General features: G+C 44.4%; 1 protein-coding gene across 2 annotated transcripts; it reads left to right on the top strand.

Moving 5' to 3' along the window:
• Positions 1-26182, top strand: IFI30 (IFI30 lysosomal thiol reductase). 2 transcript variants are annotated; one of them, XM_029614349.1, is made up of 8 exons: positions 1-209; positions 2885-3064; positions 3812-3886; positions 18338-18433; positions 22105-22258; positions 24349-24350; positions 24982-25050; positions 25507-26182. In XM_029614349.1, the coding sequence occupies exons 1-8, from the start codon at positions 81-83 to the stop codon at positions 25588-25590; spliced, it is 789 nt and encodes a 262-aa protein (XP_029470209.1). In that variant the 5' UTR covers positions 1-80; the 3' UTR covers positions 25591-26182. The 2 variants fall into 2 exon arrangements, 1 of the variants encoding a protein (XP_029470209.1); XR_003858397.1 differs by lacking the exon at positions 24349-24350 and having other exon boundaries at positions 5-209.
• The last annotated feature ends 407 nt before the right edge of the window (positions 26183-26589 follow it).

A 26589-nucleotide genomic window follows, 5' to 3' on the forward strand; every position in this document is an offset into this window, starting at 1 on the left:
CCCGGGGGAGAGAACTGGCTGCCTTCTATCTTCCTTCCTCCTGACTTTCACATTTGCTGCCTTGACTTCCAGCTGCCACCATGAGGACTTTTCTGCCCCTGTTGGCACTGCTTGTTGCCCCTTGGACTGCGGGTGGCACCTCTCAGCTGCCCTGTAACTACCCCCCGGAGCAGTGGTGCAGCTCTCGAGAAATAGCAGCTGCCTGCCAGGTAAGTGAGCCAGGGCCGCGCCTGCCTCTCTCTGGCCAGAGGGGTGAATGCCCCGGTAGCGACCCCCGGGATGCGCTCTCGGCGACGGCTTCCGTGGGCCCCCAAGGCTTGCCTGTACTTTCATAGCTGGCTAGGCTGAAAGTACCCAGAGAGCCAGCAGGTTCAGCCTTTTTTTTTTTGTGTCCCTTCCCCCACCTCTTCCTTGCCGGTTTCCCCAGAAACAGGATTTCCTCTCCTACTTTCCAACTCCCATCCTAAGCATCTGGGGAAAGCCACAGGCGAGAAGGGGGAAGGACGCGGTTTTATAGTGACGGCAAAGCTCACGGCTCATCCCTGGCTGAGAGAGAAACTTCAGGGTCCAAGCTGCAGGTTTTAAATTCCCCCACCCCTAAGCACAGCACGCTGGGCTCTGTAGTGCTGCCTCTGCTTAATATCCCATCATGCACAGAGCTGGCAGGACTCTGTCTGCCTGACTGTGTCCGTCTATCTCTGTCTAGATGATTCATTTCTGCACATCCAGCCCTGCTTTTACCCTGCTGCACGCATCGATTAGCGATGTGTACTGTGTTTCCCTGCCCTGGTTGCCCCGCACTTCATACAAGGTGAATGTTTGACCCCGAAGGGGCGCCATCAGCCTGTGTCATTTTTAGCCTGCTTTCAGGCTTGTGAAATCACCATGCCTGTGGGTGTCCATGTGTCCCGGTCACCGCAGTAATGTTTGTGTTTGCTGTCCTGTCCACACCAAATTTTCAGAACATGCGACGATGTCCGAGAGGATCCTGAGCAGGGTAATTACGGGCGGCGTGGGGATTCACTTATTCCTGCAGTTGTGTTCGGTGTGGGACTTCCTGTTGCTATTACAGACCAACAGGGTGACCCCTCGGGAAGTGACAGTGATCCTGGATTGCTAATTTTCCTGGTGGGGAGAAGTGATGGCATTTGAAATGGGAGCCCATGAAGAACGTACAACAAAAATCCCTAAAATTGAGACTGGATACAAATGTTTGGCATGTGTATCCAGGACAGTGCCTGACTTACCACTTGGTTTTTTCGAGGTGTGCCTATTACTGTCGCCTGCTCCCAACGTCCCTCTTTCAGGCCTGGGAAGGAAAAGTGGCAGATTTTGGATCCATGCTAGAGAGTTTGGAGTTGCTGCCGTCATGTTTTTACTACAGGGATATCCATGTTCAGTGGCGTTTAGCTAGATAACTCACCAGTTAGCAGGCTAAATGCTGACTTTTGAATGCTTTGGGCACTGGCTATACTTTAGCTGGATATCTCATAAGTGGGGGATTGCTGGGGGGCGTTACATCAGCCAGCTAAGTGATCCAGCTAACTCCCACATTCAGCTAGCCGGATAAGTTATCTGGCTAACTTTGGTCATGCCAAAGAGCCGTCCTAAAGTTAGCCAGATAAAGCGACCCGGTTAACTTTATAATCCAGCCAGTGACTGAATATTACTCCAACAGTTACTCGGATTTAATGCTTTGGTTTCCAAGTCAAAAAAAAAATTCTTAAGATGGATTCACCTGATGCTTCTGAGAAATTGAAAGAATGCTGATACTTCATATCTGTACAGCCCATGTGTTATTTTACTGGTAACCTGGTGGTTTAATAATTCACTCTCCTGGTTAGAAAGAGGTTTATTATGTATGTCTAAGGAAGAGATGAAAGTTAATAATACTTATTGCAGCAATTAACAGCTTGTCTCTTTGCCCTGACCTTTTGTTTTGATACTTGCTAATATTAAGGTGAACCCCAGCTCTCCCCGCCCCCAGTGTCTTTGAGAAAAGAAGGTTTTGGAAAGGAATGGGGCAAGAATGCCTGCAGAAAACTTTTCTGGGTTAGGACGGGAAGGAGGAGGGGAGGAAGGATAACCCTCCCCAAACCATAGAAATAATTACAAAGATCATTAGTCAGAGAGGGGCACGTGACTTCATTCTATCCTCCCTGCCCCTGCAAGCATGCATGCCATGGGGCAGTGCGCCACGTGTCCAGCCTGGTTATTAGGCAGCATGAGTGTGTACATATATTACTCTTTGGAAATGAGAGGCTAGCAATGTTCGGGGTGCAGGGCAGGGGTGAATGGGCACACACGCTGCTGTCTTACCTCAGGGAGTCTCGGGATCATCTTTGTGGCCTGTTCCTCACCCCCATGTACGATTGCCATCTGCCTCCATGTCATAAAGAACAGGCTCAGCCAATCCTGGTCCTGCCCCACTGCATGCTTGGACTTGTAGTTCTCATTTTTTTTTGTAACTTAAGTCAACGTTATCAGCTAAAACGAGACTGCAGCTTCCGTGTTCTGTCTGGCAACAATTCTTCAGTCATGTTTGCCCCATCTCCAAGGGGTGCAAGAGACTTGGGTACTGTCTTCACTGGGCTGAAGGCCCTTCAAAAGAAGTCAGGGGAATGAAAAGACTTATTTTTACTAATCAAGGCTGGTGTCATTACGAAAGCAGAAAAAGGAACAGGAAAGTCCCTGTGACTCTTGCCACCAGTTCTGCAGAAGCTGTCTCTGCTTCACTTCCCCCTCTTAGAAGAGAAGCTTGGCAACCTTTCCTTGGAGGGAAATTACCCTGCTGGACTAAAAGGCCGATTGTTTTCCATGCAGGAAGTTACTGTACCTTTCTTTCTCTTTTGTTTTTGCTGTTTATTATCCCCCTTGCCTGCAGGTCGAGGAGCAGTGTGTGGAATTCCAGGCCCGCAAAGCTGGGCAGCCTGTAGCCATCCAGCTGTTTTATGAGGGGCTCTGTGGGGGCTGTCGCGAGTTCCTCGTCCTGGAGCTTTTCCCCACCTGGCTCATGCTCGGAGAAATCATGAACGTCAGCCTGGTCCCTTATGGAAATGCAGAGGTGAGGGGGTCTCATTTTCTGCTGTGCATGAGGTGAGCTGCCTGGATCAGGTCAGAAGGACATATAAGCCACCTCTGGTTCTGCTGACTCCCATGAGTGAGGGGAAGGGGAGGCTTCAGTTTGAGAAGCTTCCAGAATTTAAATGAGGAACTGGCTCACTGGTCCCTCATGACCTGAAACCAGGTGCCAAGCGCAGAGCTGCCCAGAGACCCTGTCCCTGATGGGGGACGCTTTAGGGCAGTCCTGGCTTTTTGACTCTTCCCCCTTCCTGTTGCATTGTTTCCTGTAGTGCTTGAAAGGAACTGGGACTATAAATCCCAGAATGCACTGGGCTATAAATTCACAAAACCAGGACTGGCCAAAAAGCCTTTGACTGAAAAATGGACTGACCTTGTTAGCAGCTGTTTAACTGCACTGGACTGTGCAAAATGGGTTTTTCTTCTTGTCTTAACTGCACTTTATTTCTTTTCCACATCTCTGCTTTTAAATCTTAACCTCTGATTCTCCCACGGTTTTAACCGTTTTCTTAATAAATGAAATTCTCCAAAGTCTGTTTTATTCTGTATGTGTGTCTTGATTAGAGTGTAAGATCAACGAAAAAGGATCTGTCCCTTATGTGCCTTTGTACAGTGCTGTGTACATTGCGTAGTGCTGTAGTGGTATCTTCATTGTTTCCAAGTGATGGTGTAAGAAGAGGGCGGAGTAATGATATAACTTGTGGAACAATTTCTTGATTTTGTCTGGCAGGAAAAAAATGTCAGTGGTAAATGGGAGTTCACGTGCCAGCATGGACCTGATGAATGTTTGGTGAACTTGATAGAGGTGAGTTCAGTTTAAAGGATGGAGATATTTACAATTCAGAAGAAGCTGACTAGGCATGTGCATAGCTCTAGGAGCCCTCAAGTGGGGATGGGGAGTGGTTAGAAACTGGTTTCATCTTGCCTCACCTGTTCGGTTCTGGAGACCGTATCTCAAAAGGGACAGAGACAGGATGGAGGAGGCCGACCAAAATAGTGGGAGGGGGGTTGGTGTCTCCATCAAATGACTTATGAGGAGACTAGAGGTCGGAGGTCCTGAATATGTTTACCCTGGAGGAGAGGAGGTGCAGGGGAGATAGGATACAGACCTTCAGATACCTGAAAGGTTTTAATGATGTAGAAACATCAAACCTTTTCAGTTGGGAAGAAATCAGTAGAACTAGGGGTCATGAAATGAAACTTCAGGAAGGACATCTCATAGCCAACGTCTGAAATATTTCTTCACCGAGAGGGTGGTGGATGCCTGGATTGCCCTTCCGGAAGAAGTGGAGACAAAAACATTGAAGGATTTCAAAGGGGCATGGGATAAACACTGTGGATCCCTAAAGGTTAGAGGATGAAACAAGAGAGGAATGCATGGGTGTAACTTGCTGGTGTGGCGGTTACTACCCTTAACCAATAAGCCTTCATACTGTTGATGCAACTCATTATTACTCTGTGCTTTAACAGCAGGGGGAAAAGAGGAAAAGGGAATTAGATTCGGACAACAACCAATAAGGACACTGAATTTTACAGTCTGGGAAAATAAATAAGCTTGGGAGTAACTTGCTGATGCAGCTGTTACTAGCCTTAGACTTGTGATGCAACTCCTACATTGCTCTCTGCTTCAGCAGCAAGAGGTAAAGGGGAATTGGATTCAGACAGCAATCAACAAGGGCCCTTACTTTTACAGTGTGGGTAACTTGTAAGGCACAGCAGTTGCCATCCCCTGATGATACCTTTATGGGGGAGACCTGTATGGCACGGCTGGTGTTAGCATAACCTTGCTGGGCAGACTAGATGGACCATTTGGTCCTTTTCTGTGCCTGGACAGGCTGACTCCACTCCTGCTTTTACCCTCATTTTGTACTTGCTGCCTCTGTAGACCCTGGAATCACAAGCCCCTTGATGCAATGGGGTAAAACCAGGACTGGCTCAGCCTGTCCAGATAGCATGAAACAGGGGCAAACCTTGGGGCAAAATTATTTTTCAATGTAATCTGAAATATGGGATTTGCCAATTCCACAAGAATATTTTGTCCTTGCCCGATAGGTCCTAGAGAGGGCAACTGGAAGCATGGCACTTGAGGAGCACTGGGCTGGGGGAAGCCCCAGATATATGAAAGATCTTATTTTAGTGTTAAAAGAAAAGGTTTGCATCCGACTCCATGGATGCACAGTGCTGTGTGCATTTTTTTAATGCTTAAAATACATTGCAGCCTAAATGAAAAGTATATGTAATCCCCTCTTTGGGGGCACACTGTTGACCCCGGGTCCACTTGTACTGCTAGGTCTCTCTGTCCTCACACAAACACATTCCACTTGCCCCGGGGTACTGAGGTTCATTCTGGCAGGGAGGAGGATTTAACCTTCGGGGCCCTAGGCTTGCAGGGTTGGATCCCAACACACAGTCTCTGTCTTCCTTTGGTTGTGCTCTCATGGCCCTTGCTTGACTCTTCAGAAAAATGCTGGGCACTCTGATGGGATGTTCAATAAAAAAATGTACTGCTACCAAAAATATTTGAAATGCAATCCATAACAAAAATTCTCCAATTTATCTTCATACAAAAAATTAAACAGTGCGAGGGTTACCTCTTTCCTCAGATTTGTCAGCTGAGTCAATGTCCTTCAGGGATGGCAGGCACTAGGTAAAGACCCAACTCTCCTGAGCGAGAGAGAGCGAGCTGTTAGTGGGGCTGTGATCTCCTCTCTCTTTCTCTGATGCTGTAAGCTGGACCCCTGATGGTAAAAGTCCCAAAAAATGTTCAAAATCTTTCCTCCTCCTCAGTGGACAGGAACTGGTGGCAAAAGAATTCTTCCCAAAATAACAGGAACAAAACTCTCTGCAAAGTTCTTCTTCTCTGACACATTGCTGCTGTCTCTCCTTAGCTGGGTGCAAAGATTCACAGCGCCTTATCCTGACCTCCCAAGGCAGGAGCAGGCTCAAAGGGAAAAAGAAAAAGAACGGCTCTCTCCAAAACCTCCTCTTCCACGCCTCCCAGACAATCCGTTCCAGACGGTGGGGTGCTGGCCCCCTGCTTTCAGGCTGAGGGTCCAGCATGGGAAATCTCTCCAGCTACTCTCAACAAAAAATGCCACTTTCCCTGTGTCAGGCTGTGGGGCCCAGTATATGGGGAACACTCCAACAAATTCTCCTGCTTCTCAAAACGCCAAAAGTCAACTCCGAATGCCACCCTTCTCCATGTGCACACCCTGCTTTTATAGTGCACTGCTTATCAATCCGGACAAACCTCGATGGAGGTGCGGACAGACAGCAAAATACTTTCTCTCCCTGCAAAAAAATCCTAACCTAAGCTCAGCTAGGGAAAATGGCCACTGGAGACCTAGGGGTCTCCATATATATCAATACGTCTGAATTTAAATATTTTAAAATTCAGACAAGAACAGCATTAAACTCTGCTTAGTGAAATTTTGGTGGTCAGTACACCTGGAGGAGTAGTGCATTTTCAGATGCAGCCAGTTGGCAATGATGTGAAGGCATTTGGCCAATCAGAAAGCTAGAATTGTGCCCGAGAGTCTGTGAAACTAGTTCCATTGGCAGACTGCATAGTGGAACATAACCCATATTTACATAGGCTAACCTGTGCCTTCTGATGGGCAAGAGCATTGTAGCTGTTGCCCCTGATGAAGATCCAATAAAAACCTGAAATGTTGATAGCATTTGTCAGCTGTACTTTATATTGGATTTTTTATATTGTGCTTGGTCAGCCACAAAACTGGTAATTGAACCCCCAATATAAATTATCACACGACTTATATTCTTATCTTTTTTTTATTGAAACGTTTCTTGAATACGATTCCAAAAGCAGATCTGTGCACTCTTCATCTACCTCTCATTCATACATCTTTTCAATCATACCCAAACCATAAAGCCATATCAATTTATATGGATAATACAAATTATACACATTAACATTACTGATAATACATTAACAGCCTCATTTTCAGAAGCCTGCGCATATAAAGTTTGGGGGTTAAGCACGTCCTGTGCGCATTTTGGAAAGGGCCTGGCCACGTGTATAACTCCCGATATGCGTAGAAGTGCTGGGCCTAAAGAAAGGGGGCAGGCCGGGACAGCGCCATTAGACGCTGTCCTGGGGACGTGAGCTCCAGCAGTCGGCTGGAACACAGTTTACTTCTGCTCCTGAGGAGCAGTAAGTAGAAAAAGAAAAAATGGGGATGGGTAGTGTTAGTTTAGGGGTTGGGGAGCAGAGGGGAAGAGGGAGAAAGGATAGGGTTATGGGTAGGGAATTAAAGGAGTGAACTGGGGAAGGTTCTGTTGCGTCACCGCACTTTTTTTTTCTAATATTCCCCTCCCATTGCGTGCGTTAGAGGAAACCTGCCCGCAAATACGTGCGCGGATTTTTAAATGCGGGAACTGTATTTTATAACATGCGCGTGCTAATGTGCGCATGTTATAAAATAGCCATGTCCATGTGTACGCGCACTTTTTAAAATCTACCCTAATATGAATATTCACAACGTAAACAAACATTATTTTGACCTCCTTATTTCTCAAAAGAAACACAGCACCCATGCACTATCCTTTTTTCAAATGGCTCTGCCCAAGTCCACAGAACCTTATTTCATAAAGTGAGAGTCAAAAAATCAATATGTAGTACGGCATCTTTTACCAAGTGTAAAATATTACTTCTCTTATATCCACAATGATAGAGAACTTGTTTGCTCAGCTTTGTGCAAGACTCTTCATAATGCTCTCTTTGTCTCCGTTTTGTGCTGGACGCAAGTCTCTTGATAACACCCCGACAAAGGCCCTTGCTTCACCCTCTGTTAGGCAGGGCCGGTGCAAGGGTCTGTGATGCCCTAGGCAGGCCAATGTAACGCTGCCCCCCCCCCCCCCCCCCAACTCGCCCTGAATTTAATGTGCCCTCTGTCAGTGGTAGATTTATATAGAGTTAGGGTCTCCCTCTTACAGTTCTCTCTGTCTGATGTCACACAAACCTAGTGAGTGCTCTGCGATTGCTGTCGCCCTCCTTTCACATTTTGAAGATGGTGTCCTGCCGGCCCTGCTGCTAGGGCTTCTTCAGGGGAAGTTTTAAATTCTGTGTGTTAGTGCACATGTAGCATTGGCCTCCTCTTCTCAAACAATGGCGCTATATCAATTGTTTTATGGTCTAAGGCTTCAAACCTATCTGTGTATCTTCCTCCGCTTTTATCACTCATATGAAGGCTACTACCTGGAGATAATACTCTTATTCAATATTCATACACACGGTTAATGCGACTCCAACATTGCTCTAAGCTTCAACGGTAAGAGGAAATGTGGGAAAAAAAAAAAGGATTTGCATTCACAAAAAAGCAGGGTGTAGCTTGCTTGTTACAGTGGTTACTTCCCCCAAACCAAATAAGCCTGATACTTTACTTTCAACGCATATCTAGCATAGCTCTCTGCTTCAACGGCAGGGGAGAAAGTCTGATACTTCACTTTCAACGCATAGCCAGCATAGCTCTCTGCTTCAACGGCAGGGGCAATGTAGAAAAGAGGATCTATATATAGACAACAACCAACAAGGACTGAATTACATAGTCGAGTAAACAAAAGCATGGGTGTAGCTTGCTTATTGAGGCGGTTACTACCCATAACTAAGCTACATATTCAATTAGATGCAGTTCCAACACTGCTCTCTACATTAATGGTGGGGTAGAAGGGAAAAAGAACTAAAAGGTACTAAGAGCCAAGCTTAACAAGTTAAGAGGAAAAAAAAAAGTGCATAGCTTGCTGGGCAGACTGGATGGGCCATTTGGTCTTCTTCTGCCGTCATTTCTATATATATGTCTTGCTTTGCTTCTCTTAGATCTCAGCAAATGCTACTATTCTCACTTCCAGATCTTTAAATGCTGTGCGGACATTCTTTCCAGATGTCAGCAAACACCAAAACGTTGTGTTCATCAGTTCAATCACTCTCAACAAAACAAATAACAATGTTTTATAATATCTTTAGCAGAAATGATATAAATTTAAACCTAACAAAAATCTCTTCTCAAATATTTATAACCCCTAATACTGACCCAGAGAATATACCTGTTCTTGCAAATCGTCAACGTGCAGTGCCATTCAGAATGCTGAGGTACAGTTACCATTCCAACCACAAGATTTTATCTCCAGCTACTCCCTCCCTTTTCAACCAAAAAAACTTAATAAAAAAAACAACAACTTTCCATTCAGTAACTCTGTTCAAACCATCGCCAACTGCTCCTGCCCCTTCCCATTTGATGGCTCTATTCAAACCTTTGGGATAAACAGTTTGCCACCTAAAAATAACTGTTCCCTCTCTTTTTGTTGTAATAATAACATTAGGAGATTACCCCCTGAAGTAAGTGTCACCTGGTATATGACACAAAACTAACTGATCTATATCATGACTGAAAGCCAACCAAAGTTTTACTAGAGGAGCATACAGCTTTTTAGTTCTGATACAGGATTTATGCTGAATAATGCACGTCTTTACCTCTAATAAAGTATGCCCAATATATATTTTCTTGCAAGGGCAAGAAATTACATACACTACTTGTTTTGTGCAAATAAAATGATCTTTTAAAACATACTTGATAAGACAAAAAAGGAGGCGGAAAAATATGAATCTGCTTCACATTTCTACAGACCACACAGGATTTGCATGCAAATTGTCCCTACTCTGTCATCTGTAGATGTCTCGCTCAGCCCTCTGGTGTGTACCAGCTTGTCTCTGAGGTTTCACCCTCTAGTAGTTTTTGCAAATATCCTTAAAAACCTCATGTTGCGTCTGTCGGTCTCAGACGCCTTCGACCTCTGTGCCTCACCTTTCTTCCTTCTCTCTCCTCAAACCTTGGGAAGATGGCTGCTGCCACGTCTTCATGCCGCTCTCTCTGGCGTCCCCGGATCGGCAACGGCGACGGTGTTCGCCGTGATTTTCCTGAGGGCCTCCTAGGGTGTGCGCACGCCACTCACGTCTTTATCCACCTCATGGCGGGAACCTCAGGGGCGTCCCCTCCGAGTGACATCATCACATCCTGGTATTTAGCCTGCCCTTTGTTTGCTAACAAACTGAGTTAGCAAGGATTGGATTGGACTGCCTCCGGTCTAAGCTGCTCTGCCACTTCCTAGCTGCCGTAGGAAGCTCTCTCTGTCCTTCAGGGTAATTCTCCTAACCTGGGTACCCGCTCCTCGGGGGCCCTTCTGCTCTATTTCAGGTACCTATCTTGGGATACCGGGTACTCGCTCCTCGAGGACCTGCTCTTTGCCACTGAACCACTTCTGCCTGCCAGGACCTTCAACTATACAGCTTCTGCTTCAGTGAGTACTAACCCTCTCAGTCTGTCTCATCTCCAGCTTCAGCGCTCCTTGCCTACATCTGGGACATGTCCCTGCTACGCCGCACTGCCTATCACCTACTCGAGCGTGAGACTGGTCTCCTCTGCTGAGGACCCCTGGACTACTTCTCTGGGTTACCTCCACTGCTGCCCGCTCCCTGGGCAGTACCATCGACCTGTATAATAAATACAAACTTCTCTGTGTCTGCGTGTAAAGAGCCTAGCCTAGTACTGCGGTTCCTCACGGGGCTCCTCCCCGTGGGAGTGGCCATCACCGCAGTACCCAAGAATCCACTCCAACACCTCATAACCATAACACCTCATAGAGTGACAACACATTCCGATGTTTTGAGATGATTTCTTGTATTTCCTGTGTACGGGTGGTATATGGGAGAACAGGTGTAGTACGCTGAGGAGACTGCCTGTCTAATGGTTGTAGTAATACATCTCTATTTGCATAAAGGGCTTGTTTGTAATTCCGCTTTATGCAGGATTGGGAGTATCCCCACTGAGTAAAGCGTTCCTTCATGCGATTTTTCTGAGCTCTATATTCATTCACATCCGTTCATAGGCGCCTTATTCTAAGAAAAGAAATTGACCTATGGGGATGTTTTCTTTCATCCACGTGGATGATGACTAGTAAAATGTAATAACATATTCTGATCTGTTGGTTTATGAGGTGTAGTTGCATCCCTGTTTATAGCTAACTGTATCTAAAAAAGAAACCTTATGAGTGTCTGTGACAAAACTAAACTGTAGTTCCAGTGTGTACCCAGGTCAGTCCAGACTCCTGGGTTTTGTACCCCTGCCCGCAGATGGAGACAGATAAAGTTTTACTGACACTGCTGTATAACCTAGTGTGCCACTTGCAGTCCCTCAGTATTTTTCTGTCTTCAGTAGATGGTGCAAAACCTGCAGTCTTTGTAGCTTTGCCTACAAGCCTTGGAAGGAGCAGGAAAGTATCCTTGTTAAAGTTATTAAAAAAAAAAAAAAAAAAGAGGGAGGCTCCTTATTCTCTCTTTGTAGCGCAGAGTGCTCAGGCTGGGGCTGGTGCCCGGGAGGTTTTTTCGCAGCACGGCAGCATTTCCCCAGGTGGCCCTCAGCACTCCGGTCGGGTGCAGAAGTGTATGATGCTAAGCACACGGTTGGGGCTATGCCACGCGGCGCTTCTTGTTGGGCCTGCAGGGAGTTGGGTTCACACCTTAACTGCCAGGATCTCTGCTCCAGATGCGCAGCTGAGGGGGAGAACGTGTCAACGAGTGCTCCTTGTCGAGTGAGAGAGAGGTCAGTGGCGCACTGGCCCAGGCCTTCACCCGGGGCTCCCTTCGGCAGCCCGGCTGCGGTGGCCATTTTGGAACCTGCCACTTGGTTGTTCCCTGTCTGTGCATCTGGCTGTCATACGCTTTCTTCGCGGAGCAAAGAATTTGCGGCTGCTGGTGCGGAAGGCATGTCCATCTTGGAATCTCAATCTGGTGCTTACGGCTTTGTGCATTGCTCCTTTTTTTTTTTTTTTTTTTTTTTTTAAACACTTTATTCATTTTTAAATCTGTTAATGAGTTACTACAACTTGACAAGAAATGATACAGTAGAGATGAGATTAAATAAAATAAAGAAATAACAATAGGAAATAAAAGATCTCAACAGTACACTGTCAGAGCACAAACAAGGTGAGATCCAAATGCAAATAAGAGGAGAAAAAAAGAAAAATGCCAGGAAAAAAGCCAAGCATTGCTAAGGGCAAGAATCTTCAAGTGTAAAGAGCACCAGAAAATCACAGGAGTTACGAGCTAGAAATTGAGGGTACGATATCCTGTCTGATTTTATCACGGAGGAAAACATTTAGTTGTAAAAGATCAAAGAAAACATATTTAACCCCCTGGAACTTGACAACACATTTACAAGGAAAGGAAAGCAAAAAAAAAAAGCCCCCAAATTCAAGACAGCAGGACACACCAGCAGAAATAGTTTTCTCTTAGACTGGATTACTTTGGATACATCTGGGAACATATGAATCTTAAGCCCTAAAAAAGCAATATCTCGCTTGCGAAAGAATTTCAAAATAAAGTCCCGGTCAGAGGCCAGGGCAAAAGTGACAAGGTAGAAGGCACAACAGCTTCGTCCATTGAACTTTCAAGAAAAGAAGAAAGATGAGAAGAATCAACCAGGCCAGCATGAGCAGGAGTATCACTCGACTGAGAAACTTTCAAATTCGCAGGGAGATTATAGGCTTTGGAAATAGATGGAAGCAGACTTTCCTTAATAGACAAAGTTTCCATAAAATGTCTGTGTAACATTTCCACAGGAGAAATAAGCCTTTTTTTTTTTTTTTAGAAAAATTGATTATCCTTATATTTTAACGACGTACGTTTCCAGATTTTTCCAGCTTATTCTGCAGAAACACATGGCCAGCCGAGATAGTATCAACAGAATTTTACAATTTACGACTCCCAAGAGTCCACTTTTGATTTAAATTCAAGTAACCGAGACGGAGAAACTTGGATTGAATTGGACAACTCATGCTATTGTAAAACAAACTGTGAAACCTGGTTAGAGAAATTAGCTATAGCTTCCCAGATTATGTCCAGTGTGATGTTGGGGGGGTTTAACCAAGGAGAAAAAAATTACCTCTGTGGAACCAGTCCCAGTCATTGAAAAAGCAGAGGAAGAAGAAACAGGCAGGAATTCAGCTCCCCCAGCAGACTGGATACCAGCTCCTTGACTTGCCTCCTCCATACAGGCTCTCCCAGACGCCGAAGCAGTTGGCAGTGTGAAATCATCAAAGCGAGACTGGAGCAAAGTATTCGCATCGGCGCCATCCATGGGGGGGCCAGGTTGAGGAGGGACTTGGTGCTGCTCCAGAGTTAAAGATTATTTGAAGTCTGGGGCTGCCAGCAACAGACCACTTCTTGACAATCTGCCCAAAGACGCTTCAACGGAGCAAGGAAGAAGATGTTGGCTCCGGGAAAACATGTTTATCCATTGGGCCGGCTGAAGACGGACCATCTGATGCATATGGGAACGCTCTAGCCTTGCCCTTCCTCTTACCCATAATGAAAAGAGGAAAGAGTTTTATTAGGCAAAGTATTGGAGGCAAGAGGGGAATCGATGGAGCGATGACCCTTAGCATGCGGCCATCTTGGATCTTAATTGGTGGTTAGTTACCGTGTGCAGCTCTGTTTGAGCATCTGAGGAGAGCAACTGAAGGATTTGACGCTTAAGGTGGCTTTTATGTTGGCTATTTGTTCGGCGAGGAGAATTTCAGAGCTTCAGGCTTTGTCTTGCCGAGATCCCTTCCAGAAGATTTCAGAGTCAGGAGTTTCATTGCGCACGGTGCCCTCTTTCCTCCTGAAGGTGGTCTTGGGGTTCCATGTTAGACAGTGGAGCTTCCGGCTTTTCCGGACTTGGATTCCTCTGCTTTTCATGCGAAGGAGCTGAGGCTTTTGGACGTCCGGTGGGCTTGTTGAGATATCTGAAGGTCACTAATGAATTTCGTGTGTATCATCTTTTCATCCTCTGGAATGGTTCAAGGAAGGGATGTCAAGCTTCCAAAGCCTCCATTGCAAGTTGGCTCAAATAGGTGATCGGTTCAGAGTATATCTCTAAGGGCCCGCCGGTTCCAGAAATTTTGAGAGCTCATTCGACTTGCTTGCTGGCAGCTTCTTGGGCCGAGGTGCAGCAGGTATTGCTGCAGGAGATTTGCAGAGCAGCAATTTGGAAGTTGCTGCACACTTTTGCCAGGCATTATCATTTGGATGTTGAGGCTCTCGCTGCAGCATATTTTAGAGAGGGTGTTCTGTGAGCAGGACTCTCCAGTTCCCACCCAGTTTAGTGGACTTAGGTACATCCCAGGAGTCTGGACTGATCTGGGTACGTACTGGAAAGGAAATTGGTTCTTACCTGCTACTTTTCATTCCTGTAGTACCACAGATCCGTCCACACACCCACCGAGGAAAAGAAGGTGGGAGAGTTGGCCGCTTGTTCTATGGTCCGTATGTAGTGCAGAGTTAACAGTTCGCTAAGCTGTTTCATTTGGTTTATATATGTTCCAGAACAGAATTTTTTGTTTACAGTAGGTTACAGCATCATCATCCTCCTGTTCGTTGGGGAGGGGGGTGGGCTGTTAAGTTTGCTATAGTTTTTTCTCGTGGCTTGGATACAAGTCAGTATTGAGGGACTGCAGGTGGCCACTTGGTTATACAGCAGTGTCAGTAAAACTTTGACTCCATCAGCTGGCAGGGGTACAAAACCCAGGAGTCTGGCATGATCTGTGTACTACAGGAATGAAACTTAGCAGGTAAGAAACAGTTTTACTGTTAACATCCCTCAACTTGAGCCATATGAAAAACTTGAGCAGCATCTTAGCGGCTGTCCATATACAAAAAACATCCGTCTAGGAATCTGAGCCAGTAGTTTGACAGGCTCCAGAGGGAGCAGTGTAAACAAATTGTTATCAGAGTTGGTGACATACAGGCAGCATCGAGGAGGCCATGGTGGCCCCCATGGCTATAGCTTTAATTTGTTGATAATATTGGTCACAAACCTAACAACTTTTTGGTTAAAGCTATTTGTGCCAAATCCACTATGAAATTCGGATGAACTTGTGATATTCACTTTGAGGTCAAGGTGTTTTCTAGAATGGACCAGTACTGCCATATGGGGGGACATTAGTAATATAGAGCCTGAATATCACCTGTTAATAATATCCAAGACCGATCACTATAGTTTATTGTATTTAATATCTGTATTAAATGTGCAGAATGAGATAGATCTACTTTGCAAGACCCATGGTCTTAAAAAAAGAGTTGATGTATTTAAAGAGAGGTGTCCCGGAGCGATTTATGATAGACTATGTGGCCTAGGTACTAGATAGAACATAGGCACCACTGGATACTTTTCAATTAGAAAATAAAATTCTTTGTGTTATCAACCACTCTCTCCTCCCAGCTTCTATGCATATCTCTATTTCTTAATGCATCCGTGGGATCTTGTACAAGAGGTGTATAAAACTCAGCATCTATAAGCTGCCTATATACTTCCAGATTGTGTTTCTCTCGATATAACATTACCACCCCTCCTCCTTTATCTGCCAGTCTCATCTTTCTATAGTGCTTCAAATGCTAACCTTTCCTGTCTATTCAAGTTATTTTGAATTGGAAACTTTGTGCTTTCCATAGTCTGGATATCATTGCACACCAGTTTCTTAAAAGTTGCTATGTGAGGATCTATTGGGCCCAGTTGGCTCCATTTAGATTTCCTTCTGAATATTTCTTCTTGTAATATGGTTGGTTGATCAGAAAAATGCAAAGGTAACCTCAATCTTCGCATAAATCTCTGTAATACATCCTAATTGTGAAAGGGTCATGATGGGTGGTGGGAACAAACGATGAACCACGCTGTAGGATTTTACCTGTGTAGATGACAAATGTTTCCTAGATAAATTAAAGACATTCATCTTATTGTTTAGCAAGACCTGATTACTCTCCTTTAAGGAGGAAATAAGATTAAAAGACTGGATATTAGTTAGTTAAGACCTCATTATTCTCCTTGGCTGATCCATCTGAGTGGGAAAACCCCATGCATCCCAGGGAGTCTCTCCACTCAAACCGTGCCAAGTTATTGCACGTAGGTCTAAAACAGATTCAGTGTTACCATTGTTTCTGGGATAGGCATTTGGCAGAGTAAATCCCCAATCTAGTTCTTACTGATGTTACATCTTCATCTGAGGAGTCACTAGACGATGGATCAAATGATTTAGACAGGCACCCGCTTATGAGTATTCATCCAAGGATAGATGAAACCCTGGGTGTAATCTCCTTCATCCTGTTTAAATCTTTTAATCTTTAGCCGTTTCAAATCATTGCAAACTGATCAATATCAATTTATGCTAGAGATAATTTTTGTGTATATACATCCAAAACCATTGTAGGTTTTATACTTTCTAAAAGAGTTTGGATATCAGTTCGCATTGTTGTTATTTCCATGATCAATAACATCATGTTGTAGGAACACTTGTTTAACATCGCATTCCATCTGGTGACAAATCTTTCATTTGTTAGATGCAAAAAGGTTCCTTATTTATTCTAAGACCTCTCGGTATTCTTCTAACTCGGCAGTACTTATTAAGAGCTGCAGATGAAGTTCTGGTCTAAGACAAGACATTTTTGGTTTTTAACATAATAGTGATCCAATCAGTTTCTACAATATTTTCTGTGGAACTGGATTTGAATAGTCTAATGCCTGATAAGAGTGTAGCTGCTTCCTGATCTGAATAACTATAAAAGGGCTGGGTCTGGGGTATTTGCATAATGCCTAAATATGAAGAAACTAAACAGTATATACACAGTGTGTGTGTGTATATATACATATATAATTTGGAGCTCTGCTGTATGCTGGATATTTATAAAGTATCCATCATGTTCTGCCTTTTGTGTTTTTAAATTTTTTTTTTTTGTAATTAAATTGTTTATTGACTGATGCACAATAACAAACCAACAAAATAGAACAGGAAGCAATCAGTCTAGTTATCCCACCAACATCCACCCACCCCCTCCAACCCACCAAGCAATAACAGCTATGTGTATACATGGTAGTAGATAATATGTGGTCTCAGAATAACTGACAAGCAATGTCTTGATGAAGGGACACGTAAAACAACAATTGCAATAAGGTAAAATATTAGCTCTGATAAACATTTTGATAAGGGATAACACCCATGGAGAAACAAATCAAACTTGACAATATGTAAAAAAAAAAAAAAGTGCCCTCAGGGTGTAGGATATTAGGACGGCCGCCATATCTTCTGAAAGGAGGGCAGTTGGTGGCGACGGGTAGCCATAATATAAGCCATGCGATAGTTAAAATGCAATCGAGATAGAACTGTCTGTGGGGAAGGGACAGTGGTTTGTTGCCAATACACAGCCAGTTCACTATGGGCTGCAACATAAACTCAACCCTAACTCCCAATACAGCAGATACTCACCCTAGAAATCTGTTGCCAGAATGCCACAACCAACCCACAGGTCCACCCTATGTGAAAAAAAGAGCCACGTTGACCACATAGCTGCCAGCAAGTGTCCTCTATAGAGGAGTACATGTAGTATAATCAAATACTACCGGTACAGATTCTTATAGCAGTTTTCTTGTAAAGATGCAGAAACAGAACACCTACTGGCACACAAAAATGCTAAGGCCCAGTCAGATTCACTCAAAGTTTCCTCAAGATCTCCCTCCCAGGCACGCATGTGTGTGAAAGGTGCAGTTATTTCTTTAATTAAGTAATCAGAAAAGCTTGGATACAGAACCCCGCAGCTTATCTGCTTGGTCACAATAATGTTCAAATATAGTTTTGCCCTTCTCCCACAAAGAAACAGACTTCTGAGAAAGAATAAAGTGTCGTATCTGTGCATAAGCTAGAAAATCTGATGAGCAGAAATTATATTTTTCAGTTAACTCTCCCAGTGAAATGAACTGACCCTGTGATAGTAGATGCTCAATCCAAAGAGTGCCCTGCTTCTTCCGAAGGTCAAAAGCTCTCCCAGGCAAGCAGGCTGGAAAGGAGACACTATGAAAAAGATGCGTTAAATCAAAATACTTCCCTTGCCCCACCATTGATCCCACACTTTCAGAGTAGAACTTAAGGAAGGTGGGAAGTTAACCAATGGTCGCCAAGTAGCCCTAGGCTGCCAAGACAAGGCGGAAAGTGGCATAGATCCTACTAACATTTGCTCAATCTTAACCCATTGTTTCCCCGTACAGGTACGATGAAAATCAAGCAGAGCTCTAAGTTGACAGGCTGCGTAGTACCAGAGTAAATTGGGAGTTTCCAGCCCTCCCCACTCTTTGGGTTGAATCAAAGCTAACCAGGACCCCCTTGGGGGTCGGCGTTTCCAAATGAACTCAAATACGTTTTTCAATATTTTTTTCAGACCTGCGTGATGCATTATCTGGGTGAGATCAAGGACTATTTTCCAGTGATTTTCTGCATCGAATCATCCAGATTTGTGACAAACAGTACAGAATCTGTAAGTAGAGACAACCTAGACTCTATGTATGGCAGAAATGAATGGTAAAAAAAAAAAAAAAAAAAAAAAATATATATATATATATATATATATATATATACACCGTGGTTATTGTGGTGTATCAAACCCCAGTTTTGGGGACTTTAAAGAAAAAGTATTTTATTTTACTGATTTATTAAAAAAAATAAATAAATCTGTAGCTGGCACTATCTGCAATTCTAGATGGGCAACATAATTATAAAACATATTAAAACAATACGCATATATTAAAAAAAAAATACCCACAAATAACATAAAAACATCATTTAAAAAACTGGCTGCTCACTAAAGCCACATCCATATCATAACTAAGTCAAATTACTTTAGCAACTTACTAGTTTGACTAGAATGCCTCTTTTGGTTTTATTCCCACGTCTCCTATCTCCTATCTTTTTTGCCCCTTTTACCTTTTTGCCCTTTTTAGACTTTCTTATTTTAATAAAAGGTGTGTGTTTTTAATTCTGACCACACCCAGTTATTTTCAAAAGGCCCGGCGGCGCGCATAAAGCCCCAGGATGCGCGTATGTCCCGGGGCTTTTCTGAATGGGCAGGCAGGGGGCGGGGCAGACGGTCCGGGGGGCGGTCTGGGAGGCGTGGCTGAGGACTCCGGAACAGCAGCCAGAGGCATCGGAATGGGGTGAACAACCCAGGACCTGGCCCCATCATGTTTTCTAACTGCCAGACTGCTGAGGACATTCAGCGTTTTGGTCGGGCTCACAAACCACTAATGCTGGCACAGTTAATTTCTTTTTTGGGATTTGTATTAATGTGACTTTTTGTAACCTTAAGCATTAATATAAGAAGGATGGAGGTGGGGAAGGGGCGTGAGGGAGGTGCACCAGTGCATTGATGCCGGAGACCCTCGCTATGCCACAGGTTTGGTGAGTGCTCTGCGAACATGTCTTTTGAGTGCCCACCCAGTTTAGGTACATCTTAATTGTCTGAACTGATCTGGGGGATGATAAGGATTTCCTTTCCTTGAGTCCCACAGATCAGTTCAGAGTCCCACCTTGCAATTTTGAAGATCCCTCTTGACTTCTGATATATATCGATCTGCTATTTGGTTGATGATCCTCTTGTTGGACTTGGTTTGTTAGTTTTTACCTGCTCAAGATTAGGAGGGGCAGGTTCTTTGGGTCTTGTTTGGTTAGATTATACTGACCAGGTAGGACACTGCTTTATGTACCATAGGTACTGTGAAGTTTTTATTCTATGTCTCTAACTGCTGGTAGGGGGGAAAATCCAATCATCTGGACAGATCTGTGGCACTCAAGGAAAGAAAATTAACAGGTAAGAACTAATTTTCCCTTTTCTGAGTCAGCTGATCAGCTTTTGTTGTATTCATACTTCACAGCGTTTAAAAAATATGCTGTATCTTTCATGTTTTTTTTTTTCTGTTTCATCCTGTTTCGATTGATTCAGGAAGGTCTGGGGTAGGCAAGTCTGGTCCTAGAGTGCCGCATACAGGTCTGGTTTCAGGTCATCCACAATTAATATACATGAGATATATTTCCATACAGTGGAGGCAGTGCATGCAAATATACATCATGCATATTCATTGAGGATAGCCTGAGAAACAGACCTGTTTATTACACTCCAGGAACAGAGTTGCCTAATTCCGTTTATGCATGTAAAAAACAAAACAAAAAAATAAATAAATTATATATATATATTGCAGGGGTTCCCAATTTTAGACCTCAAGAGCCACAAACAGGCCTAGTTTTCAGAATATCCATAATGAATATGCATTAGATAAATTTGTATATATTGTAAGCAGTGCATGTACATTTCTGGTGCATATTCAGTATGAGTACCTTGAAAACCAGACCTGTTTGTGGCTCAATTGTAGTTTTTGCAGGCATATTTTTAAAATAAAACATATTTCACTTCCTCTGAAGGGGCTGGCTGGGCTTAGACATGCAATGGGAACTAGGGCTGCCAACTTAACTGGACCAAGCTGAAGCTGATCCAATTCTGGTTTTGCCCCAGTGCATGCAGGGAGATGTAGTTCCTGCTTTTCTTAGGGAAATCAGAATGTCATCTTCATGCATGCAGTGGAGGCAAAACCAGGACTGAATGAGCCAGGTGTTGAATTGGTGTATTTAATTCACAAATATTTGTCTTTCCTGAAAGTTTAAAGCAGTAGTTCCCAAACCTGCCCTGAGGGCCAGTCAGGTTTTCAGGACATCAGTAATGAATATTCATGAGATAAAGCTGCATGCATTGGAGACAATGCATGCAAATTATCTCATGCATATTTATTGTGGAGATCTAGAAAACCTGAGTTCAGTTAAGTTGTCAGTCCTACTTCCCCTAAAGTAAGGTGGACAGATAGTTGTGTGTTAGCAGGAGCAGCCTGAGCCAGTCCTGATTTTACCCCATGCTGCATCTATAGACTTCTTAGGGGTCCAAATTCAGTGGCTGTCTCTCTGCTCGATAGCCAGATACACTTATCTAGCTAATTAGTGCTGTATATTAAGCGGTGTAGCTGTCATAAATTTAGGCAGATAAGATTATTGGCTAACTTTTAAGACAGGTGTATGAGCTGACCAGAGGATAAGTTATCCGGCTAACTCAGCTCCTCCCCAGAATGCCTCTGACTTATCCAGCTAGAATTTAGCCAGAATTGTGGCTAAAGTTTCATTTAGCTGGATAACTTCTTAGTTATCCAGCTCAATGTGTTTGAATTCCTAGGGGTAGATTTTCAAAAAACGCGAATAGGCGTACTTTTGCTGGCGCATCAGGCGCAAGCAAAAGTACGCTGGATTTTAGTAGATACGCGCGGAGCCGCGCGTATCCACTAAAATCCTGGATCGGCGCGCGCAAGGCTATGAATTCTGTATAGCTGGTGCGCGCCGAGCCGCGCTGCCTACCCCCGTTCCCTCCAAGGCCGCTCCGAAATCGGAGCGGCCTTGGAGGGAATCCTCTAACGCCCTCCCCTCATCTTCCCCTCCCTTCCTCTATCTAACCCACCCGCCCGGCCCTGTCTACACCTCCCCTTACCTTTCTCCGGGGATTTACGCCTCCCGGAGGGAGAAGTAAATCCCCGCGCGCCAGCGGGCCTCCTGCGCGCCGGGCCGCGACCTGGGGGCGGATACGGAGGGCACGGCCACGCCCCTGGACCGCAGCCACGCCCCCATACCCGCCCCCAAAACGCTGCCGACACGCCCCCGAAACGCCACGACGACCGGGCCCGCCCCCGACACGCCCCCCTCGGAGAACCCCGGGACTTACGCGAGTCCCGGGGCTCTGCGCGCGCCGGTAGGCCTATGTAAAATAGGCTCACCGGCGCGCAGGGCCCTGCTCGCCTAAATCCGCCCGGTTTTGGGCGGATTTAGGCGAGCAGGGCTCTGAAAATCCGCCCCCTACTGTTCTTAGAGAAATTGGAGCTACAACTCCATAGATGCAGAGGGGGGTGGAGGGGTAAAACTAGGGTTGGCTTAAGCTATCCCTTATCACATGGAGCCATCTGATAAGCTTAAAAGCCATGCACACAGCTAATAAACTGTCTCAAGATGTACTAAGTGGAATGACATAAGGGGCACCCTGCGTGCTGTTGCCATCAATAGTGGATTGTGAGGACAGATCCTGAGTCTGTTACTAAACTTGTGCACTTTCTTCTGATTCTGCAGTGCCTTCAGATCTATGCACCCAGCCTGACCATGGATAAAGTCATGGCATGTGCAAATGGGGACCTTGGGAACCAGCTCATGCACCAAAATGCTCTTCTCACCGAAGGCCTCAGCCCTCCGCATCAGTACGTTCCATGGATTCTCATCAATTGGGGTAAGAGGATAAACTCTCATGCTAGCTGTCAGCCATCTTATGCCTTTTGTTAATAATCCCACGTCCTCTTTTCTGCTTCAAGAAATAGGGGCTAGTACAGAGGTATAGTGTTACTTCTTTTATGACTTTCCAAGCTTAAAAGAGAAAATCTTCAGAATACTACATGGTTCGGACAGTAACTGTACCACTATCAAGTGGAAAAAGTGACAGTACCAGAAATGTAGTGCTGATGACCGGGGGAGGGGGGCAGGCCAGGGCTTCGTGGTGCGATGCTGGAGACCTGAGCTTGAGTCCCAAACCCCAAGTCCTGCTCACTGGGCCAGCAGGATTGGGATCGCTGCAAAGCTGTAGAAAGAATTGTGATCTGTGCCTCTTGGTCGAGGTTCATTAGTGCACTGGCCAAGCTAAGTTTGGGGGCTAAATTCCTGGCTTTGGAAAATGAAGGCCCTGGTCTTAAATGGCAGTAAACAGGGTTAGCATGACTTCCAGTTGAAGGAAGCGGTAGGAGCTAACCAGATGAAACAAGTCAGGCTCCTCCTGAAGCAGCACTCTGATGTTCCTTCCTCATCCTCTCCTTAACCTAAATCACTGTGCTCCTTGCTGCTCATCAAACCTATACAGGATAACACTTATGGCTTATAAATAACACAAAACTACTTCCTGCTAGGGAGTGCCTAATTGTATGTCCTCAAAAATGCTGTAATTTCAAAATGCTATGGGATCCATTTTGGATGAAGGATGCAATGTAGGTGCATATTTTAATAAGGGTTGGATACCAGTTGTCTAGATTGGATGAAGGGTCTCTTGTCTTTGTGATATCATTCGGATGTACAAACATACACCAATAGTGTCACAAACCTTTACACTAAATCAGTGGTTCTCAACCTTTTTCCCATCGTGACACACCTGACAGACCACGCTCACATGTGGGACACACTGCTCATTACAATTTACGGCAGAAATAAAAAATAAAGGTCCAGTATTATTTTTATTGTTAAGAATGACACAAGGAAAAGATACATATTATATCTGAACAGAAATTGCATAAACGGTAAACTTCCCACACCAAAACAGCACCAATTTCCAGTACTCAAACAGTAACCTCCTTACCTAAGAAAAGGCAACACTGAAAATATTACACCAGGCCTTAAGACACCAATACATCTATTAGGAAAACGGACTAAGCCAGGCTACTATAGAGCCCTATACAGAAACTACACGCCAGCAGAAAACCTCACCTAAATCACATGTGCTGACCCTCACCTAGCAAAGAATAAAGAGACCAAAACGCATAACTAGAAGCATGCAGACAAAAACTGAACTGGAAATTGCAACAAGCCAAACAGACTACATGCAGTGTAATAAAGGAAAGACAGAAATCACCAGTCCTCATAAAACAAATCAAGAAATATAAAATCAATAGCAGTAAAACCATACTAACAAAAAGAACAGATTTCAAAACAGCTGATGAGTGGAATATCCAATAATTAAAAATATTTAAAAAATTTCTAGATAGCAATAAAATATTTCAAAATAGCAGACACAAAGACCCAGAAATGAAAAATAATAAGGATACAAAAAATGTTTTGCTCTGCATACCTGGGAACGTTTGATATCCAGGGGCCCTGAGATTGTTTTGAATTAGCAGGAGGAGGGATGGTTTGCTTGCAACTTTCTCCTCTCTCTCTCTCTCACTTACATAGGCTCTCAGTCACTCACATATACACATGCTTTTTCTCTCTCACTTATATAGGCTCTTAATTACACATTTACACACATGTTGTCTATCTTTTCAGGCTTACACACACAGGCTTTCAATCACACACATACATGCTGTCTTCTTCTCTCACACACAGACTCTCATTCACATGCTTACACACATGCTCTCTCTCATTTACACACAGGCTCTCAATCACATACTCCCTCACCTAAACCAGCTCTCAGTCACACACACACACAGGATCTCAAAACACACATACTTGCTCATTCACTCACTCTCCCCCGAACTAGCAGCAGCAGCAGCAGCCTCCTCCACGTCTAACCCTAATGGCAGCATCAACCTACTTCATTTTCAGCCCTCGCGGAGCAAGGAGTCCCATCGGCCTCGGGGGTTGACAACATTCTTCGTTTTTCTCTGAGCCGCGCTGCTCATTCCTCAGACCGCGCCTTTCTTCTTTTCTTCGGGCCGATGCTGCTCGCACTAGCATGGTCTCTTCTTCCCGCGCACGCACCCGCTGCTCATCACTTCCGGGCCGCGGGGGGGGGGAGGGGGGAAGAAGAGAGCATGCTGGTGCCGCTGACTCCTGCTCTCCTGCCGTGTTCCGCCCAGGCTTTCAGCGTTTTAAGCCCGGGTGGAGGGAGCAGCTGGGTCAGCAGGGGACCGGGAAGTGTGGTGACACACCAGTTGAGAACCACTGCACTAAATGATAATAAGAAAATAATACATCAAAAAAAAAAAAAACAATTAAATCAACCATCAGTAAAAATGACCCCTTGTACAAGTGTTTTACCGATCAAGGAGATAAATGGTAGCTGAGCTTTCCACCTCAGAGGTAGCTACATGTTTGTGTCTGAAGCACCACCATTGTAAAGTAAGTTTTGATCCTGCTAGGATGATGAAACCTTCAGAAATGCAAATTTCAAAACACTAATAAAGATGGCTAGGTAAATGCCGATTCCACCAGTGTCTAATACTTGGATTTTTCTCTGACTGCTCCTTGCAGAAACACAGTGATGAGCTTCAGGCTGAGGCCCTAGAAGGGTTGTATAACCTCATTTGCAGATTGTACACTGTAAGTAAAGACTCTTTAGTGTTATGCTCTCTCCAGTCTCTCTGTCTTGACTGGCGCTGGAAGATTAGCTACCTTCCACACCCTGCGAGGCAACACTTCCTTTCTTATTGCTTCAGACATTAATCGTGCCCTGTAGAATTCAGATTGACCATCAAAAGCCCTGGAACAGGTTCAAGCTTGGCTTAAGAAGAATCTGAACCCCACCCCCAAATCTTGGAGTCCATAGACATCTTAAATTAAAACTTGAAACCCGGTGACCTAAGGTTGGGCATGAAATAATGAACTTAACCATTTGCGGAGGTGGTAAGGGGAATGATCTTTAGCGGTGGGCATTGATGGTAAATGTGGGACTCAGGTAGAACCTATGGTGTAGTGCAGCAGGTAGGTGGGATTAGATGGCACTACCAGCAGGTCTTTCTCCATTTCTGTGTTTGTGATTTTTCTTCTTTCTTGCAGGGGGAAAAACCGGTAGCCTGTAAATGCAAAAACAATGAAAGGAATTCAGCTTCTATAAAAGCAGGCAGTCTGTGCTGGCATTAACCCTTGCTGCAAGACTCTTCTGGAAGCCCGAGGTCCTACTCTTGTCCAGTAATACAGTGAATGCTGCTGTACCCAGAACGTAGATTTTATTGTCGCACGTACTGTAGAGAACTATTGTCACCACACCCCGGTCAATGCAAAGAGGCTGACTCACTCCTGCTTTTGCCTCATTGCATGCATGGAGTTATAGTTCTGATTTCCCTAAGCAAAGTAGGAGCTACATCTCCATGCATGCGTTGGGGGAAAACCATCTCCAGATCACAAAAGATGCTGTTCACCAAGCTCCTTACCTGCATTTAGGTGTAGTGCTGACAGTAGGACTCTGTAGGAGAATGTAGCATTTTGGCAGGAAGCCCCTGAAAAATGGACTACGGGGGGAGGGGAGAAGAGCTAGGATCATGCACTGGGAAAAAGAATCTTCAAAATCTTTCTAGGTTATTGATAAAACCAGCAGTAATGGAATAGATCTTTTATGTTTTATTAATGGGGAGAGAGGAGAATTTTTCAGGTTATGAATTTGATTCATTACTTCATGCTTGAAAATATGCCAAAACATGACATTGAATAAAGTGATTGATTTTTTTTTTCTGAATTGCTTCCACTGCAGGCTATGATGGTATTCAGTTACTAAATAACTTCACAATAACTGGTGGTTTGGGCAGAGAATCTGAAGTCCAAATTAATTACTGTGGAAACTGAAGTAACCTTGCACACCCTGTGGGGGTGGGGTAATGCAGAAATCCTGCACTGCAACTGTTCTTCTGTGGATGAATGGTCCATTGCCAGTACTGTCAATTCGGCACCTTTCATAAGCCTTCCACTTCCCTGGAGATTAAAAAAGTACCAATACATTTTTCTGAGCAGGCTTGGCATCAGCTAGAAATCAGATTACAATTTCTGAAATGCTATAGTACATGCTCCAGTTTGCTAGAATTGCTACTACTATCCTAAGCCCTATGAAGTCTTTTATTGGAGAACTTACTTACCTGATAATTTAGT

The sequence above is a fragment of the Rhinatrema bivittatum genome, chromosome 8 (assembly GCF_901001135.1).
Source record: "Rhinatrema bivittatum chromosome 8, aRhiBiv1.1, whole genome shotgun sequence".
Taxonomy (NCBI): domain Eukaryota; kingdom Metazoa; phylum Chordata; class Amphibia; order Gymnophiona; family Rhinatrematidae; genus Rhinatrema; species Rhinatrema bivittatum.